The sequence below is a fragment of the Syngnathoides biaculeatus genome, chromosome 8 (genome assembly GCF_019802595.1).
Source record: "Syngnathoides biaculeatus isolate LvHL_M chromosome 8, ASM1980259v1, whole genome shotgun sequence".
Classification (NCBI taxonomy): domain Eukaryota; kingdom Metazoa; phylum Chordata; class Actinopteri; order Syngnathiformes; family Syngnathidae; genus Syngnathoides; species Syngnathoides biaculeatus.
The window spans coordinates 5,629,918-5,650,504 of NC_084647.1; the positions used below are offsets into that span (position 1 = coordinate 5,629,918).

Genomic DNA, 20,587 nt, shown 5'->3' on the forward strand with positions numbered 1-20,587 from the left:
ATTATCTGTTCAATTAATGTTTATACATCAAAATTAGGTATTCATTGTTATTGTTGTACTGTGATGCTGTGCATCACGTGCAAGGAAACAGTATCGGGAAGCCAGCATGAAATCGACATTCTAATATGTAGTTACATAACATCGTTACATTCTCAAGAGATTTCTTGAACCTTCAACCTTGTGTGTCAGGTATCGGCTATGGTGGGCAGCTAATACAGGTGTACAGTTGCTTGACCTACATCATTATTTTGTCCTGGGCTGTCTTCTACCTGGTGTTCTCCTTCTACCCCACCCTGCCCTGGAGCACCTGCAACAACTACTGGAACACAGGTGAGGTCTCGCAAACGTCGGTGGGAATGTTCTTTTTTTGGGCAAAGAATCCTCACCCCGCAATTTTTTGTAAAAATTGTATTGTGTATTTTCATGGGGATGACTCTTTAATGACATTTTGGTCTAGACGTTTTTGGAAATGAACGATCCCCTTAAAGTAACTCAATATAGCCGTTAATGTTGAATTTGCTGGCAAGAAAAGAGAGTACACTCCTCAATAAAACATACAGTGAAGAAAATAAGTATTTGAACACCCTGCTATATTGCAAGTTCTCCCACTTAGAAATCATGGAGGGGTCGGAAATGTTCATCACATGTGCATGTCCACTGTGAAAGAGATAATCTAAAAAGAAAAATCCAGAAGTCACAATGTATTATTTTTTGAATGATTTATGTGTGATACAGCTGCAATCAAATGTTTGAAGACCTGTCTATCAGCTAGAATTCTGTCCGTCAAAGACCTGTTAGTCCGGTTTTGAAAGTCCACCTTCACTCCATGTATTTTCCTGAATCAGATGCACCTGTGTAAAAAAACTGTGCATAAAGACACCTGTCCACCCCATACAATCAGCGAGACTCAAACTTGTAACATGGCCAAGACCAAAGAGCTGTCCAAAGAAACCAGAGGCAAAATTGCACAACTCTACATGGCTGGAAAGGGCTATGGAGAAATTGCCATCCTTAGAAAATGGAAGAAGCTAAACATGACAGTCAATCTCAGTTGGAGTGGAGCCCCATTCAAGATATCAGCTCGAGGGGTCTCAATGATCCTTTGAAAGGTGAAGAATCAGCCCAGGACTACACGACGGGACTTGGTCAAAGACCTGAAAAAAGCTGGGACCACCGTTTCCAGTGTGACTGTTGGTAATACACTAAAACGTCATGGTTTGTATTGTGAGATTTTGAGGAACAACCTCTTTCCCCTCAGTCAGAGCATTGAAGATGGGTCGTGGTTGGGTCTTTCAACATGACAATGACCCGAAGTACACAGACAGGTTAACCAAGGAGTGGCTTCGTAAGAAGCGTATCAAGGTTCTGGCGAGGCAGAGCCATTCTCCAGACCTAAACCCAATAGAAAATCTTTGGAGGGAGCTGAAACTCTGTTTCTCAGCAACAGCCCAGAAACTTGTCTGATCTAGAAAAGATCAGTATGGAGGAGTGGGCCAAAATCCCTTCTGCAGTGTGTGCAAACCTGGTGAACGACTACAGGAAACGTTTGACCTCTGGAATTGCAAACAAAGGGGACCATACCAAAATATTAACATTGGTTTTCTCAGGTGTTCAAATACATATTTGCAGCTGTTATCACACAAATAAATCATTTAAAAAAAATCATCTATTGTGATTTCTGGATTTTTCTTTTTAATTATCTCTCTCACAGTGAACACGCGCAGATGATGAAAAATTCAGACTCCTCCATGATTTCTAAGTGGAAGAACTTGCAATACACCAGGGTGTTCAAACACTTATTTTCTTCACTGTATATATGTATACGTCTATGCATCTTCTACTCTCAGTGACCTTGACTGTGTGTAATACAATGCAAACTTATATACCACATTTTCCGGACCGCAGAGCACTGGGTAATAAGCCACACCCAGGAGAACATGCAAACTCCACACAAGCAGGCTACGATTTGAACCCCGGTCCTCAGAAATGTGAGGTCAATGCTTTAAATTACCGATTTTAAATGACTTACATGAAAAAAAATATTTTGTGTTTTTGTGTCGTGCTGCGTTATGCTTCGAGACCACCAAAAACTAGCGCAAACTTCTTTGAGACGCTTGAGGTAGCTTCGTCTTCTTTGACGCGCGGTGAAACTAAAGTCTTCTTCTACACATTGGAGGCATCTGCGCAAGCCCAAACTCGAGTGCATTACAGGGAACGGCCTTGTTTTAAACATTACGTTTGAATGCGTTTTAATTGTACGTTTGAAATGATGGCTGATAGCGGGGGAAAAAAAAACTATTTTCGCAACGTTGAAACATACCACAAGTTTCAGAGCGCGAGGAAAATGGAGTAGCTTATAGTCCGGAAAATTCGGTACTGTAACTTCAATGTTCCTCATTCCTTATTTGTGATTCTTTTAGCAAATTGTGTCGATGTTACAATAACGAATCACACCAACCACAGCAAAGGAACCGCAGCTGCAATTGAGTTCTGGGAGTAAGGACAATATTACGTTAAAATCACATTTTTAAAAACATATTATGGTGTATAAAATTTCTTTTTTTTTTTTAACCTTGTCCAGACGTCGAGTGTTAAAAATCTCAGGTGGTATTGAGGAGATCGGCAGCATCAGGTGGGAGTTGCTTTTGTGCCTCCTGGCTATGTGGGTCGTTTGTTACTTCAGCATATGGAAAGGGGTCAAATCAACTGGAAAGGTGAAGTAATCAAACTGGACAAAATATTTATATATATGAAATGTAAATACACTGACAGTACTGTGACCCTCCTCCTGGGCAGGTGGTGTACTTCACTGCCACTTTCCCTTATGTGATGCTACTCATCCTTCTGATCCGAGGAGTCACTCTTCCGGGAGCCGGACAAGGAGTGGAGTTCTACCTTCTGCCCGAGGTTTCGCGACTGAAAGACCCTCAAGTAGGACTGCGTTACCTTATACAGTACCTGTACATGCACTGTACTGGCGGGAAAACACACTCAAAGGCAGTGTCTTTTTAAACAGGTTTGGATGGAGGCCTGCTCACAAATCTTCTTCTCGTACAGCCTCGGTGCGGGTACCTTGACTGTACTGGGAAGTTACAACAACCAGCGCAACAACTGTTACAAGTTCGAATACTCACTTTGCATTAAATGTACACACATTTCAAGTTTGTTCCATACTCAACTGCCACAATACGAGGTGAACTTGGACTAGCCAGTGGGATCCAATAAATATTTTGTATTTTTAAATGAATAGATATTTTGTATAGGTTTTAGAATTTTTATATTTATAATTTGCAATGTGCTCTAGAGAACAGCCCTGCATCATGCTGAACGTTGTTCCCAATATTTTGGTAACCTCATTTAGAATCCGAAAACACCTCTCGGTAATTAAGCAGCTCAGTTGTATGTCCCTGCAAATTACAAGAAAAAAGAATTAAAAAAAAAAAAAACACAATCTAAAATATATATTATCGCTGTTGATTAGAATCTTCACATCTGCAAATCACGGTTCTTAGAATTTGTTTGGATTGGTACTAAATCCCTCATACAGAGAGGAGCACCGGACCTCCAGCTTTTGTTGTGTAGGTCACGATGGATATTTTTGTTTATCTATGTGGATGTATATATTAATATAGTGTGTTGTGTGAGTGCCAACATTTTCGAAAAACTTCATAAATAAGAAGGCATCAGTCTCTGTTGTGCTGTTACATAAAACAAAATTCTAAAAAGCACACTTGTCATGATGGTGATGTTGTCGGTGAGGATTGTTTTTGCAGCCAAGCCGTAAGGCGTCCCTGTGAGCTCTTGTACAACCTTTCGCTCTTCCTTCCGGCAAGCAGGATGCCGATAAAAACTTTGTCGATTGTTTCTTTGCGATGTTGTGAGGAGGTGCTGCATCCCATAAAGCAATGTCTCAACATGTTTAAATTTCACTGGCAAAATACGACATTAAACATAGGGAATAATGGAAAAGGGCACGTCTTATGTTGTATGCGAGATGACGAATATTCATCATATATGATCACGATGACAAAAGTTTCCCAGGCCTATAGCGATCCATATACGGCATACTTCACTAACCACATCGAAGTCTGCCCTCACTCCGACCCTGTCGACCAGACGAAAAGCCTTTAGTACTTCACAAACACAAACATGTGGTGAGATCACCTTTCTAAACTATTGTTCAGGTCTGACAGCCATTTCTGATGAAATGGAGGCGGGGGGGGGGGGGGGGGCTGACCAGGGACTATTAGACGATTATAGCCAGGAATCAATCTGTACACACTTTTCTTTGTGGCTGACCAGTTGCATAGAAGCATTACAGTAATGTATTTTTTTTGACAAAACAGGCTGACTCAAAGGTATCTAATCTTACGTTTTCCCTCAATATTTTCCCCAGAAAACATTCATACGGCACACATAGAGGAAGATCGAATTGTACAACTTCTCTTAGACAGGGTAGTTCTTGTCTCACACTTGTTTGTGTGTTGCAGGGACTGCTTGTTGCTGTGTTTGCTGAACAGTTGTACCAGTGTGGTCGCTGGCTTTGCCGTCTTCTCGGTGCTGGGATTCATGGCTCACGAGCAAGGTGTTCCAATCTCACAAGTGGCTGAGTCAGGTAAACTTGATATACTCTCTAATCTGAGATTATTACAAAGAAGAGAAAAAAATGCCACCCCCTAAAGAGCAACAATGGATGTCACCCACTGAAGACAAACGCTTGCCTGAAATAGACAGCTTGCAAAAACGGATTCAAAGTAAAGATATCTCAGTTCATACAATTTATCGTTCAGACATTAAATTGTTAGATGCCCAACTCATTACCTTGTCATGGTGCATTGGTTTATGGCCCTCTGATATTAGGAGCAAAGTTGTCAGGGGCTTTATATCCCTATCAGGGTCATGCAGGGCAAACACGTTCTCGGTGAAAGGCCGAGACTAACACTAAGACTGGCACTATGTCTTATCTTGGCTCTTGTGCTGTGCAAGTCCTCAAGAGTGGGTAGAAGGTACCAATAATTCTCTTAAGGGTTATAGGTGGATTTTGTCCTACTTTACAGCAGCACTAAACCAGACTGTGATGGATGAATACAGAATTGATTCAATGGCTGCCAAACAAAAGTAGAACTCCCTCAAGACTCCTCGTGGCAGGCCGTGGTTCCTCACCAGCCGCAAGAAGTACATCATCTGCTTTTTGAGGATGGATTTAATGTTGGGCTCCCAGACCAGATCCTGAGAGAATGTGATTTCCAAGAACTCGAAGGTCTCTGGCAGTTGGGTGGACAGCTAGTCAGGATGAGCGGCAGCTGTGACAAAGGATGTTTATGACGCTCCAAGATCCTCTCTAAGGTCTTGTGTGTGTTCCACTCCAGGTCGTGTCAACCACTCCATTTTCTCTCGATATGCATATTTGTTGTATATGGTGCGAAGAGCCTTGTGTGGAGCCAAAGGGCTTTCGACCTCGTGTGCAGTGGGCTGATTTTCCAATTGTGCCGGTTAATGATCGATACATACGAGGGGAGCTAGATTTTAGAGAGTGGGAGAGGGATTACTGTACTTATAGCTCGAATTCATCATTGGACTCTATTTGAGCCACACTTGGAAATCCAGAAAATTTAAGTGGTGCAAAACTGAGTAGCCGACAAGATTGTTCTCGGACTTTGCATACGTTTTCTTCAAACGTGGATGATTGTCATACTCAGAACTCTAGTGTGGACCCAAATGCACGACTCAGTAAGCAGGAAGGCAGTAAAAAGAAGGTCTTTATTCGTTCCAATGCCGTGAGCAAGGAGGTCAGTCAGGGAGAGCAGCAGTATCAAGAACGTTAAGCTTACTGGGTTGGTCGTCTTCCTCTCCAAACTCACATTCGATTCAGCCACTTTGAACTGCCGCACTGCTTCAAGGATTCCCACTTCTTCGGCAGCTCTCACTATGACTTTTGTTTTAAAGCGGTTCCATAACCAGCCCTCGTAGTCTTCGGTAAAGTGAAAGCAAACTCAAGGGCAGCCATTTCTGATGTTTGGTGCAGTGGCAACAAATGTTAAGCTAACGATTGTAAAATGGCAAACTTCCACAAGCAGGTCAGGAATCTCAGGTTGGCGGCGTACATTACCGTAATACATAGAACTGTGCAACGTAAGACATTGAATATCACATTAAAATGGAAATGTATACCTTTTTTACCACCCGATGTACCTGTACACGACCATCCAATGTGAGTTTCTTTTTGGTTTTTAATCTACACCTAAATATAATGCGCTCTGTTGACTTTTTGAAAATATTTTGGGAAAATTTTGCGCATTATACACAAGAAATTACAGTACTAAGCTGCAACCTTCAAAGTCATCAAAAACCTGGCCACACCATCTCTCGCTTGTTTGCACACATTTTCAGGATTTATCTTCAAACGTGTAATACATATATATTCTTGAATTACCAAATTCACTTTACAGCGTCTTTAGGGTATTCCAAGCATTAATAAATGCACATGTCCACTATTTGGAGAAATGCTTGGAAAAAAATTAAAAGGTGTAAAATACCAGTTCTTATTCCACAGTGATGAGTGTTGTTTGCTACTTCATTTGCATCAATATAATGAATAACATTTGAAGTGGTGGAATGACATCACAGTGCGACAAGATGACAGTCCGACCTTGGTTTTTGTGGACTTTGATCCACTTCAGGTCATTTGGACGTTACATGTTGAAGCTGTATTTTAAATTTTGTTTCCAGGTCCAGGCTTGGCATTCATCGCGTACCCTCAGGCGGTGGCCATGATGCCGCTGCCTCAATTCTGGGCTGTCTGCTTCTTCATCATGATCATCCTCCTGGGCCTGGACACACAAGTAAGAGAGATCGTTGGGGTGCCGTGGGATCGTGTTCCCCCACCATTTGCGTGGCTCAGGACAGAGCCATGGTCGGATTAGTGAAAATCAGTTAATTGGAGACTCTAAATTGCCCTTAGGTGTGATTGTAGGTGTTCACTCATCCTCTTTCCTGTACTCTTGCCCAAAGATAATGGAATAGACTACACCATTCACACAAACCTTGTGAGGATAGGCGCCTCAGTGAATGGATGGATGTAACTGACCACCGTCTCCACCCCCTAAAAAAAGTTCAGATACGTCGAGAGATGGAACAAGATGGTGGTCATGCAGAACATTCGGTAAAATGAAACTCCTTAACTGACTTCAACATAGCACCGTTGAGCCTCTGCACCAATATGCCACAAAATGGTCGGAAAGCACTACTTTTTTCCAAAACAAAGGTCCTCAGTGGTTCTGCTCTGTGTGCAGTTTGTTAGCGTGGAGGAGGTGATGACGTCTGTCTCGGACATCTTTCCCACAGTGATGCGTCGGGCGGGGAGGCGGGAAATTTTCCTTCTGCTCTTCTGCCTCACAGCTTTCTTCTTTCAGCTCATCATGATTACTGAGGTTGAGATACTTTTGAGTTGACATAAATCTGTTTGTGCTGTCAAAAAAAAAACTTCATGGGTCAGATGTATTGACATTGCACTGTTTTGTCTCATATCGTGGCTCGTGAATACAAATACTGTAATTCTCCATGTCTTCGTCAGGGAGGGATGTACATCTTCCAGATTCTTGACTACTACGCAGGCAGTGGAGTCTGTGTCCTCTTTGTCTGCATATTTGAAAGCTTGGCAGTAGGCTGGATATTTGGTAGGTTGGTGTGTCATGTCTTTATTTTGTTTTGCTTCATTGTGAAGATGAAGAGATTTGTAGCCAAAAACAGAATACAACGCCTTGAAAATTCTTTTCAATCTACAGCCAGTTGAATACACTACTATCAAATGCCGTACGTTTGGGTTCACCCCACTGAATGAGAGGGTAGCCACAAACGCCTTTGGGTGGGGGGACAGGTCGTGACAGTTGTTTGTGCCTATGTACCAACACATTGAGTCCGAGTGGACTATGTTCCGCACCTCCACTGCTGGGGCGGATGACCGGAGCTGTGGGCGTAAGGTGGTCGGTGCCTGTCGTGGCGGCAACTCCAGAACACATTGGTGGACACCAACACTGAGGTATGCCGTCAAGCTGAAGAAGGAGTCCTGTCGGACCTTTTTGGCCAGTGGGACTCCTGAGGAAGCTGATGCCTCGACGGGGTCCGGGTTGGTGGCCTCAATATTGCCTCTCTGCTTTTGCAGATGATGTGGTTCATGTAGGCTTCATCAAGCCGTGATCTCCAACTCTCACTGGAGCGGCTGGGATGAAAATCGCCACCTCCAAATCTGAGACCATGATCCTCAGTCAGAAAAGGGTGGCCTGGCCTCTCCAGGTCAGCGATGGGATCCCGCCCCAAGTGGAGGAGTTCAAGTGTCTTAGGGTCTTGTTCACGAGTGAGAGAAGAATGGAGCTGGAGATCGAAAGGCGGATCGGTGCAGCATGAGATGTGAAATGAGTTTCCTCCTTAAGGTGGCCTCCAGGCTTCTCTTAACAAAAGGGTGAGAAGCTCGGTAACCCGGGAAGGGCTCAGTGTTGAGCCGCTGCGCTTCCGCATTGAGAGGAACCAAATGGGGGAGCATCTGATTCGGATTCCTCCCAGATGCCTACCTAGGCACATCCCACTGGAAAGAGACCCCAGGGACAACCCAGGGCACGCTGGAGAGACTCCGTCTCTTGGCTGGCCTGGGAATGCCTCAGGATCCCCAGAAGACCTGGATGAAGTGGCTGGGGCAAGGGAAGTCTGGGTATCCCTGCTGGAGCTACTGCCCCGGTGACAAAGTGGTAAAAGATGGATGGATGTATTCAATTGTATTTTGGTTGAAAAGTATTGAAAGTCATTGAATTCTGTTTTTGATGATGGTTAACACAATGTCTCAGCCTCATTGGAAGTTGTAGTCATTCCAATATGGGCTCATTTTTATGCGCTGTTGAACAAAATTGAAGGAGCAGAGCGACTGTGTGGCGTCATCAAGGACATGACTGGCGACCGTGTCAACCCGTTCTTCAAAATCTGCTGGCTCTTCCTAACACCTTTCGTTTCAATGGTGAGTGGGAATTCTCATTCTTGAGGTTTCGCTCATCAGAAATTTCACAAGGTACATTTGAATTATTTACAATTATTTTTATATTTATAAATGGAAAAATAATTTCATTTTAATACAAAAGAGTAGAACAACAAAAAGAAAACTGTGGCCACTGTGAAAGAGACCTACACTTAAAATACTTTCTTGCCTTGAAATGGTATCTGCATGGCAGTTGAAAAGTTGAATCACATTTTTTTTTAAATGAAATTATCCATACAAAGTTTTTTTTTTTTTTGTAATTTTTCCATGTTGGTCGTCAAACTCCGGCGTATACAACACTGCAATTGGTAGACCAGGAAATCAAGGTTTACAAGTTGTTTGAAACACAAAACCCTGGTCCCTCCTGTGTGGAATTTACATGTTCTCCCCATGCCTGTGTTATATCCAAGCCCTCTGTTTTCCTCCCAATTCCCAAAAACATGTATTAAATTGAAGACTAAATTGTACCAAGGTGTGATACAAAGTGTACATTATGTCAAGAATATTCAAAATGTATTAATTTACCTTTGGCGTTGAGCAATCATGAATGCCGCCTTGTGGTTTGCATTCGTTGCCTCGTCATGTTGAACAATGAAGTGAATTTCAGTCCTCTTCAATTTTTCAAACCACTCACACGATGCCCTAAACACTTGGTGTGGCTCAGTGGGCCCTGTTCCGAAGTTCCCTCGCCACCTTCCTTCTTCAGCAAATCAAAAAATATGGCGGTTGCATATTGCTTTGGCGATGTCAGTCAACTGCATGCCTTTTTCCACATTTCTCGAATGTTTTTTGCTTTGTTTTGATGGACAAAACAAATTGCGTCTTCTTCTCACTGGCACTGGCCATCAATGTCTTGGGGCCCATCTAGAAGAAAGATGAATAAATTTGTGAAGTTGTACAGTACAAGTGTGCGCTGGTGTATGACAATGGCTTCAGTGACGAAGATACAGGAAGTTCATCATGGGTAAAGATTGACGTCCCTCCAAGCAAATGAAGGCATGTGATGCCAGGAAGATGCTACGTGATAGCCAATAGGAGAGCAGCTCTATCGCGCCACACAAACCAAGACACAGGACAGGATGTTTACATTCAGTGGAATCCAGCGCCATTTTTTTCCCTTTCCAAGATTGAATTTCCATCTTAACTAAAGACAAAATTTAGGTATGACTGTAGTATACATACTGTAAATGGTATTTTCCCTTTTTTCAGGGTTCTTTTATATATTCTCTAGTTGAGTACAAGCCACTGACATACAACCGAATTTACGTGTACCCCACTTGGGCCCACGTGGTGGGCTGGATGATGGCCCTCTCCTCCATCCTGCAGATACCGGGCTGGGCATTGTACAAGCTAAGCACCGCCACCGGAACCCTCAGTCAGGTGAGCCGAGCCTTATCGGCTGGAATACTGCATGTGCCACCAGGAATTCAATTTGAATCTTTTATGCTTGAAGTAGAATTTATAGATGTTTGTATTTGTGTGTGTGAAAGTCTAAATTTCTACATCATAAAACTGATAACTTGAGTTCATTCATGTCCCCCGTCTCGGCTAAAATAGTAAATTAGACCTCTCAATCCCATGAGGCACTTTAGGCTGCGATATTGTTTTTTTGTAATCTGTCTTTTTTTAAGGGGAGCAGGTGATTGGCCTCCTGCTCAACCTCAATACCATGTTAGGAATGGGCCAGCTGCATCTCTGCTAAATACAGTAGTATAATTTGTCTAATAAACACAAAAGTGGTACACAATGAATATTCAAAATTACAAACTTTCACATTTAGTATTATCATTTCAGATTCATTCTGTAAAATTAGGTCCTTACAGGAATAGCAAATCAGAGATACAGTACAGCGCACAGACTCACACACTCCTTTTAGGCCCATGAGCTCCTTTGTTTTTGCCATTGGGCCTCTGAAAAGTCAAGTTTTCCAAACAGTCTGAACCATTATACCACCTTCCCTTAAAATTTATGGAATGCGTAATCAGAACATGGGAAAGGACAGCGTATTGTAAGAACACAAATGACTGTTTCAGTTCCCGGTGGCACATATTTCAGCCCACCATGTCCACAAGTGCCAATACACTGAAAGAAGGAATGTTTTCGACCAACCAAAAAGCAAATAATTTCCTTCATGGCTTTTGATCAAATTTTGACATTTTAATACACCGGTTTTGTTTTGTTAGCGTCTCCATCGGCTGTGCTGGCCCGAGCCACCTGACCGCTCGGAGACCCAAAGGAGAGAGACGATGCTGGCACAGACCACTGAGGAGGCTCGTGTATGATTCTAACGTTCCAAAGAAATTGCATATAACGCCACTGGTGGGGCATTTAAATTCAATGTCGGAAAAATTCATGTTGTAAACACACCAATGACAATTCAGATCAAGATGGTGGCCTGTGTTCTTCACATTAATAAAATATATTTACATGAATTAGAAACTATTGTTTTTTTGTACCTACAGTACAATGGACAGTTTTGCTTTCAATACCACATTAATTTTTTTTTTCACAGGTTTTTAGTACATTTTTCTGTGCAATTTGAAAGATTTCAGACAATTTCTAAATGAGAGGCAAATTACATTTGCTTAAGACTGTTTGTCACTTACAGTTATCATTTACTGTTAAAAAAAAAAAAAACTGGTGGGGTATTTAAATTCAATGTCGGAAAAATTCATGTTCTAAACACTACAATGACAATTCAGATCAAGATGGTGGCCTGTTCTTCACGTTAATAAAATAATATTTCCAGGATTTAAAGGAGACTATTGTTTTTTTTTTTTTTACTAAACTACACTGGACAGTCTTGCTTTAGATACCACATTAAAACAACTTTTTTGGACAAAACACACAGACAGTAGTTATTTTATCTTACATCCATCCATTTTCTGAGCCGCTTATCCGCACTAGGGTCACGGGAGTGCTGGAGCCAATCCCAGCTGTCATCGGGCAGGAGGCAGGGTACACCTTGAACTGTTTGCCAGCCAAGTGCAGGGCACATAGACAAACAAGTCGCACTTACAATCAGACCTAAGGGCAATTTGGAGTCCCCAATTTATGCATGTTTCTGAGATGTGGGAGGAAACCGGAGTGCTCGAAGAAAACTCTTTGACACGCATGAGGTAGATTCGTCTTCTTTGACAGGCACTGAAAGTAAAGTCTTCTTCTACACATTGGAGGTATCAGTCCATGCATAAACTCGAGAGCATTACAGAAAACCGCCATGTTTTAAACATTACTTTCCAATATGTTTTAATTGTACGTATAAACTGATGGCTGATAGCTGGGGAAAAAAAACGATATTTTAGCAATATCGATGAGCTACAAAGTTTGGAGCGCGAGGAAAATGTAGCAGGTGGAAATAATTAAGTCGCTCTGCTCTGTCTGCAATTTGTCGGTGTTGGGGACGTGATGACTTCTCTCTCAGACATCTTTCCGACAATGATGCATTGGATAAGCAGGCACTAAGTTTTCCTTCTGCTCTTCTGCGGCAACAAAGTAAGAGATTAATCCGACATAAAAATGTTGCCATCCTTCGAAAAAAAAATCTGCATTCCTCCTTTGTCCTCTTATTAAATAGCTCAGTCAGGTTTGCTAATTTAGAAGAACTGACTGTGAACAATTGATAATTGCCGTTAGCTGTGGCGTCTCCATGATGAAAAGGATCCACTCAAGACCACCTCAAGAGCGACACAGGTTCCCAGCTGGACCCACTGCAGTTTGCCTATCAAGCTAACAGGTCTGCGGATGATGCCGTCAACATGGGATACTTGAACATCTTGACGGCGAAGGGTGCCTATGCGGGGATCCTGTTTGTGGACTCCAGCTCTGCGTTTAACACCCTCATCCCTGAAATCCACTCCTCCAAACTCCAGCTCAGCATTTCCCCTGCCATCTCCCAGTGGAACTACAACTTCGTGATGGGCAGGACACAGCAGGTGAAGCCGGGGGACACCACCTCGTCCACGAGCACTATCAGCACTGGGTTCTGTTCGTTCCTCTCTGCTCTTCTCGGTGTAAACACAAGACTGCACCTCGTGGCATCTGACTGTCAAACTCCTGAAGTTCATTGATGACATCACGGTCACCGGCCTCATCAAAGACAGCGACGAGTCTGCGTATCTACAGGAAGTGGCGAGCCTGGAGCTTGGTTGTTGTCAACACAACCTGGCATTGAACACTTTAAAGACTGTAGAGATGATTGCGGACTTCAGGAGGCATCCTTGCCCCTGACGCTTGTGTCAACCATGGAGACCTTCATGTTCTTGGAAATTACAATCTCAGAGAACCTGAAGTGTGAGACGAACATCAACTCCATCTTCAAAAAAAGCCAAAAGCAGAGGATGTACGTCTTGCGGCTTCTGAGGAAGCACAGCCTGTCACAAGAGCCGCTGAGACAGTTCTATACAGCGGTCATCTCATCAGTACTGTGTACCTCCATCATAGTCTGGTTTGGGGCCACGACAAAAAAGGACAAATTCCGACTACAACGGACCATCAAAATCGCTGAATGAATTGTTGGCACCACTCTACCCACTATTGACTATAAGACTATCACACGATTCGTCACTTTATACAGCTCCCTTTGCACAACTGTCATTGCACTGGTCTATAATGGGAACCGCGAATGGGTAAAGGCCCTCAAGCTCAACACAATGTGGGACATTGACACACTTATCTCTTACCGGTTCTCAAAGAAGATTTTACATCTTGCACATCTATGATTCTTATAAGGAATAGTTCTTATCAACAGAAATATCTCTTCTTCTTTGTTCTTGTTCCTTTGTTCTGAATGTCGTACGAGGGCAGCACCGCCTGTCAGGGAAAAATTCCACGTGTTTTTACACACTTGGCCAGTAAAGCTGATTCTGATTCTCAAGTGATGGCAACCACTTTTCCTATAAGCTGTTTATGAAGTCATTCTGGAAGATTCCAGTGTTGCTCATGGAGCATTGAGTCAAGCGATGCCAAATATTTTTGCTTTAAGCAGTTTATTTAGTCAAACAAACTGAATTTGTTCTACAAAACAATCGACTGTTTGCAAAGTCATTGCCTGTGAAGTAGCATCCTGTATTTTTTTTTATTCCCACCCCACAATGTTAATCGTTATTTTATGCCACTGCAGATAAACAATGCATGAACAAGATAGAAATCTGAATAATGCTAACTAGTAACAATAATAAAGCTAAACAAAGCACAAGTTCGGAACCTTCGTGTTCTGATAGATTCCAACCTGACCTTCAACAGTCATATCAAATCAATGACTAAAACTGCCTTCTAGAGTAAAGGCTCGCATGTGTCAAGCAGAGCAGGAGAAGCTCGTCCATGCTTTGATATCAAGTAGACTTGACTATTGTAAGGGTCTTCTGACTGGGCTCCCCTAAAAGAGCATTCAACAGTTACAGTTCGTTCAGGATGCTGCAGCTCAGGTCGTGACCAAACAAAGCGGACAAAGCGGTCAGAGCATATAACTCCTGTTCTCAAATCTTTATGATATTTCTTTTAATTGTACCTTTTCAAATGTTTTTACTTGTGTATTTGAATGCATTTAATCATGTAAAGCGCATTGAGCTTGCTTGTGTATGAAATGCGCGATACAAATAAATTTGCTTTGCTTTAATTTACCTTTAATTATACAATTTGATGTGAATAACAACCAATTACTAAAGCGTGCACACAAGTATTTTGTATCTATATGGTGGAGTGCTTCGCAGACCCCCCTCAGAGTTCAAATTTTCCTGTGTGCATCTTTTCTTCGTGCATGTGTGGGTTTTCTTTGAGAACTCCGTTTCCCTCCCACATTCACAAAAAACCTGCATGGTAAGTTCATTCACTAAATTGTCCGTAGGTGTGTATCTGAATGACCTACCACTCCAAGAGTTGGAACAATTGGTTCGCAAATTAAACTGGAAAATAATTTGTTCTTTCATCATTTTATTTATGACGTAAGAGAGAGATTCAAGAGACGTTAGTTGCTGAGCATCTGTTCCTGTGTCTGAAGAACAGGGAAGAACAAACCCTCAGTTCAACTAAAATGAAAGGGATGAAAGAAGACAACTGAGTTTGGTGCAACAATCAACACAATGCAATGCAATCAACCCCAGTCTGTCTGGTGGCTTTCCTGGCCACCAAAAGCGAGGCATCCGGCTGGGCAGGTCAGGAGGTCGACCCAGACGCCAAGCACCAGGGTCCCCACGGGTTGGTTCGGGTGGACGTCCTCGAGGAGGAACCCAACGGCGAAGTAGGAACCAGACAGAAGCATGCGACTGTTCCGGACCAAGACCTCCCAAGACGTGGTTGCGAGGCGACCAGGGATCAGTTGCCGCTGAGGCTCGGTCGGGAGGAAGCCATGGATCAGGCACCAGTGAGGCTAGGTCATGTGGCAGGCAGGGAGTGGTCGCCGCTGAGGCTTCATCGTGAGGTGGCCGGGGATCAGTCGCTGCCGAGGCCCGGGCAGGGGGCGGACGGAGATCGGTGGCCGTCGTGCCATGGCCCTCAGACACCATTGAAGCAGGAGAGGGAGGTGTCAGCCATCAAGCGGCGTGAGGAGGCCGTATACCTGTCGCTGTCGAGACAGATATGGGAGACGGAAGATAACCTGTCGCCGTCGAGACAGGGGTATGGGATGACCGCGGGCCGGTTGCTGTCAAGACAGGGGCGTGGGACGGCAGCGGGGTGGTTGCCGTCGATGCAGGAGCGTGGTGGGGCCGCGGGCCGGTCGCCGCTGGTACTGGAATGAAGGAGACCGTGATGCCGTCGTCGCCTCCTGGACAGGAACGTGAGGATGCTGACAAGTCGTCACCATCTCCTGGACAGGAACGTGAGGATGCCGATGAGTCATCGCAACCTCTTGGACAAGAACGTGAGGCAGCTGCAGAGCCATCGCCACCTCATGGGCAGGAACGTGGGATTTGGAGAGTGGCTCCTGAAAACCCAAGGCCCGCAGAATGCTGCGTTGTTGCTCTCTCGGTGTTTGACTTGGCACATCTGAATCCATGCTTGCCCATGAATGAGAGTCGACTGCTTCAGGCGGAATCCGACTGGCTCAGAGTCAGTGATCCTGGAGGAGAACTGGCAGAAACTAGGGGGCATGAATAGATCATTCTTGGGAACAGCATGGCGCAACGGGAATGATAAAGTCCTCCCTTTCTTAACTGCAGGAAAATAGTTTGCCTCATCTTATCTGAATTTACTACATCCTCTGAACTTAAGCCCTTTGCAATTCGTTTCTGAGTTTTGTATTTGTGAAAACACACGTTGAAGGCGCTCTGGCAGGCTTATCTTCGATCGCCAATTCCACCCTTTTACTTCGATGCTCGCCCGGGAGTCTGTCACCACCGCGACATAGGTATGACGCTGCACCGAATCTGTTGCCATCAGCGACGTGAGCTTGGTTCGGAAAGGGGTCGATGGACACCGTGGCGTGAGAATGGGTCAGCAGCGCATCTGTTGAAATCGCGACGTGGGAGTGGTGAGGCGGTGGATCTGTTTCCACTGCAAAGTGAGCTTGACTCAATAGCAGATCAGTGGCTACCGCAGCATGAGCTTGAAAGTGAATCTGTTGAAACCACGACGTGGGCATGGTTTGCTACTGCAGCGTGAGCGTGATTTGTTAGGGAGTCCGCCGCCACCGCGACGTGGGCGTGGCTCGGGAGTGGGTCAGTTGCCACCGCAGCATGAGCGTGAGTCAGCAGCGAGTCTGTTGCAACCGCGACGTGGGTGTAGCTCGGCCGGTTATCTAATCCCTGCCGAACCTGGGCCGTGAGGCTATTTCCGCCTGCATTTCACGATAGAAGACCCCGTGATTCTCGAGTCGCTGCACCTCGGGATTTGCGGACCCCTCCTCCCTCTGGGCTGGAAGTTTCGCCATCAGCTCCGGGTCTGCTGGTTTGGTCGTTGCCGGTGTCTTGGTCGCCGCGCAGCAGGAGGCACAAGGGGGCACCCTGCTTGGGCGTCTCCTCTGGCCGCCTGGAGGACCTGGGTAGATGGCCAAGCGGGTTCCCAAAAAAGGATTAGAGGACGAGGACTTGGAGGTACCGGGCGAAGGCACTCGGGAGCTGGAATCACGGGGAGGTGAAACAAACTGACTGGGACTAAAGATAGGGAGAGGAAATTCACAGTCAATAATCGCAGTCAGGCAGCCAGTCATATAAATTTAAGTCTTCCTCAAATCCGAAAAATCCAAGTCCAAGAAAATATAAGGTGGTGAGCGGGTCGAGGTCGGGACGTAGTCATGACACACAGGCGGTGCATGTGACAAGGAAGAGGAGGACAACATCATGGAGCCTACCCGGATAGGATATGCTTGGTCCTCCGGCAGGCGGTTTGCCTGGCGTCGTTCCTGGTGACGCCGAGTCTTTCCTGCTGGGTCCTGTGGCCAGATTGTCCTGTCACGACCCATCGGTGCAGGAGGGGATCCAAATCCAGGTCTCCGGAGACGCAAAGGCAGTTTGGGAAAAACGTTTATTTTTTCCAAAGTCGGGGATCAGGCAGTCAGTCAACTGGAGCAGTGGTAACCAGGGCGTCAGCCGTAGAAGGCAGGTCAGCGGGCAAGCAGGGATCGGTACACCGGAGATCAGTCGGAAAGAGCAGCAGTCTCAAGGGCATCAAGCTTTGGGGTTGGTCGGAGGACAGGCGGAGGTCGGTACACAAGGGTTCGGGATCAGGAAACGAGGAGGTGCGGGAATGAGGCATGGATGGCAACGATCTGGCAAAGCCAGACCGCCGGGTTCTGTATTTACTGGGGTTAATTATCAGCGATGAGGCGCAGGTGTGCGCCTCCTAATCAACGCAAGTGTGTAGGGGACCTGCACAGCCAGGGCTGGGACCGGCAGGACCATATTGTTCTTTTGACTTCCCTCCAAAACCAACAGCTTCCGAATCTCATGAATTGCGCCTCCTCCTCCTTCTTCTACCCACTTATGCTGGCATGTTTATAAATGATAATTGGCATCTACCTATGTTTGCCGAAAACACCTGGCTTGCCAAAGAGAGAGCAAGTCAGGTTTTGTCAGACAAGCAAAATGCAGTTTGGTTTGTCTTCCTTTCACCAAACTGCGTGAGGGATTCGGGTGAGGAATGAAGTGAGGTATGTAGACTTTGAAAATATCAAATGTGTTTTTCTTTGTTTTAGACATGACATGAAAGATTGAAGTTTTATGGCTGACTGTCAAAAAGTGTTCTAAAGGAAATGCAAGCTATATATTGAAGTAAAAGTAATTTTTAATAAATGAAAATGTTGAAATATTTGTTTTCTGTGCTGGATGACGGAATAAAATGTTGCACCAGTTCAACTCTGCGTGGCTACATTGATGCCGAGTGCTTTCACGCTCAGGAAGACATCCCCATCATCGGCAAACTCGGTAATTTTCCCAAAAGGTGGGTTTCATTCGACTTAATGTTCTGTCTTGATTATTGCTGTACTTTCCACAGAAGTAGCAACATGACAGGTGGCCCCCATTTTTGGGCAAAAAGACAAAAATCTAAAATCCTCCATGTCAAACACATTCATCAAAACGGAATTGATTACAAAAAGGTGCATGACCTATTTAACCTCGCACCCTGCTTTTATTATAAAGAAGCTTCTTTTTGTGCTCGTTATGTCAAGTTTTTGGTCAACTGACGCCATTTGTAACAAGATTTTTCTGCAAATGCTGTGTATTTTTAATAGAATGTTGTCAGGCTTTCAGAGGAACATGTTGGGGATATAATGTCGTTTGTTTTATTCTGAAAGTTTGGAGCTAAAGCACAAGTTTTTTGACCTGATTTTTGTGAGTGAAACTCACCCAAAAGCATTCCCTTCAAAGGCCAGTTTTTCTGACACCAAAACCTCAATTTCTCCAGAATCCATCACCCAATTTTCAAGATTCTTGCTGTATTTTACTTCGGTTGAGGGGCCAGTCAACGAGGGGGTTTAAAACCTCCTCGATGGTATTGGGTGGATGAGATATGCCCGGGCTGCCTAAAATCTCAGGATGTCGTTGGGCTGTTCTGGTTGACATGCCTCTGCAACATCAGTCATTTTGGGTCTATCTTGTCATGTTGTCAAACAAACGTTTCTTTTGCTGTGGATTCACATAAAATGCTAAAGATATGAAGCCTTGACTTACACGTTGTGGCGTTCAAATAAATTTCCCCTTTAAGATATTAATTGCCCTGCCTGGCTGTTGCCTATCAGGAGACTTTAAGTTTGTGTATTTTTTTGGGTGTGTAAAGTGAAAGGAACGTCTGCTCCAGGAACGTTTAGAAAATGTGGAGAAAAAAACACAGCCAACGTGTACTTCAGGAGCGAGGACACTGGGGGAACAAAGTGGAGTTTGTTCTGGCGACTGCCGGGAACATTGTGGGCCTGGGTAACGTGTGGAGGTTTCCGTACTTGTGCTATAAAAACGGCGGCGGTAAGCAAGCGTGGCGGTCAGCGCGATTTCTCAAAAATTGTACACATTTCAAAAGTAAGTGTTCCATTCAGGTGCATTCCTGGTGCCGTATCTGGTGTTTGTTGTTACGTGTGGTGTACCGCTCTTCCTTTTGGAGACCACCATGGGCCAGTACACCCAAGAGGGGGGCGTCACCTGCTGGAGGAAGATGTGCCCACTGGCTGAAGGTGCAAAACACTCCATTGTGTAAAAGACAACCATTCTGAAACAAAACACTTGCAAGAGCTAGTTCTTTCGAAAAGGGCCCACTTGTACCTTACAAACCGTACAAGATACAAATCAATAGATCAATATAGGTATCATGCTCAATTCTATAATTATCTGTTCAATTAATGTTTATACATCAAAATTAGGTATTCATTGTTATTGTTGTACTGTGATGCTGTGCATCACGTGCAAGGAAACAGTATCGGGAAGCCAGCATGAAATCGACATTCTAATATGTAGTTACATAACATCGTTACATTCTCAAGAGATTTCTTGAACCTTCAACCTTGTGTGTCAGGTATCGGCTATGGTGGGCAGCTAATACAGGTGTACAGTTGCTTGACCTACATCATTATTTTGTCCTGGGCTGTCTTCTACCTGGTGTTCTCCTTCTACCCCACCCTGCCCTGGAGCACCTGCAACAACTACTGGAACACAGGTGAGGTCTCGCAAACGTCGGTGGGAATGTTCTTTTTTTGGGCAAAGAATCCTCACCCCGCAATTTTTTGTAAAAATTGTATTGTGTATTTTCATGGGGATGACTCTTTAATGACATTTTGGTCTAGACGTTTTTGGAAATGAACGATCCCCTTAAAGTAACTCAATATAGCCGTTAATGTTGAATTTGCTGGCAAGAAAAGAGAGTACACTCCTCAATAAAACATACAGTGAAGAAAATAAGTATTTGAACACCCTGCTATATTGCAAGTTCTCCCACTTAGAAATCATGGAGGGGTCGGAAATGTTCATCACATGTGCATGTCCACTGTGAAAGAGATAATCTAAAAAGAAAAATCCAGAAGTCACAATGTATTATTTTTTGAATGATTTATGTGTGATACAGCTGCAATCAAATGTTTGAAGACCTGTCTATCAGCTAGAATTCTGTCCGTCAAAGACCTGTTAGTCCGGTTTTGAAAGTCCA

At 44.2% G+C, this 20,587-nt stretch overlaps 2 protein-coding genes across 2 annotated transcripts in view; both read left to right on the forward strand.

Annotated features, from left to right (window-relative positions):
- LOC133504924 (sodium- and chloride-dependent GABA transporter 2-like) overlaps window positions 1–11,779 on the forward strand; it is a 12,541-nt gene extending 762 nt beyond the window's left edge. Inside the window, exons 2-13 of the mRNA XM_061827668.1 lie at window positions 190–330; window positions 2,421–2,496; window positions 2,582–2,714; window positions 2,797–2,931; window positions 3,017–3,120; window positions 4,491–4,615; window positions 6,730–6,842; window positions 7,293–7,430; window positions 7,574–7,676; window positions 8,904–9,004; window positions 10,232–10,402; window positions 11,206–11,779. Of these exons, the coding sequence (XP_061683652.1) occupies window positions 190–330; window positions 2,421–2,496; window positions 2,582–2,714; window positions 2,797–2,931; window positions 3,017–3,120; window positions 4,491–4,615; window positions 6,730–6,842; window positions 7,293–7,430; window positions 7,574–7,676; window positions 8,904–9,004; window positions 10,232–10,402; window positions 11,206–11,304 (1,439 nt within the window). The 3' untranslated portion in view covers window positions 11,305–11,779. The remainder of the gene's footprint in view (window positions 1–189; window positions 331–2,420; window positions 2,497–2,581; window positions 2,715–2,796; window positions 2,932–3,016; window positions 3,121–4,490; window positions 4,616–6,729; window positions 6,843–7,292; window positions 7,431–7,573; window positions 7,677–8,903; window positions 9,005–10,231; window positions 10,403–11,205) is intronic.
- Window positions 10,365–20,587, forward strand: part of LOC133504311 (sodium- and chloride-dependent GABA transporter 2-like) — a 20,812-nt gene continuing 10,589 nt past the window's right edge. The window contains exons 1-5 of the mRNA XM_061826427.1: window positions 10,365–10,402; window positions 18,308–18,397; window positions 19,241–19,416; window positions 19,488–19,622; window positions 19,961–20,101. Coding sequence (XP_061682411.1) covers window positions 19,269–19,416; window positions 19,488–19,622; window positions 19,961–20,101 — 424 coding nt within the window. The 5' untranslated portion in view covers window positions 10,365–10,402; window positions 18,308–18,397; window positions 19,241–19,268. The remainder of the gene's footprint in view (window positions 10,403–18,307; window positions 18,398–19,240; window positions 19,417–19,487; window positions 19,623–19,960; window positions 20,102–20,587) is intronic.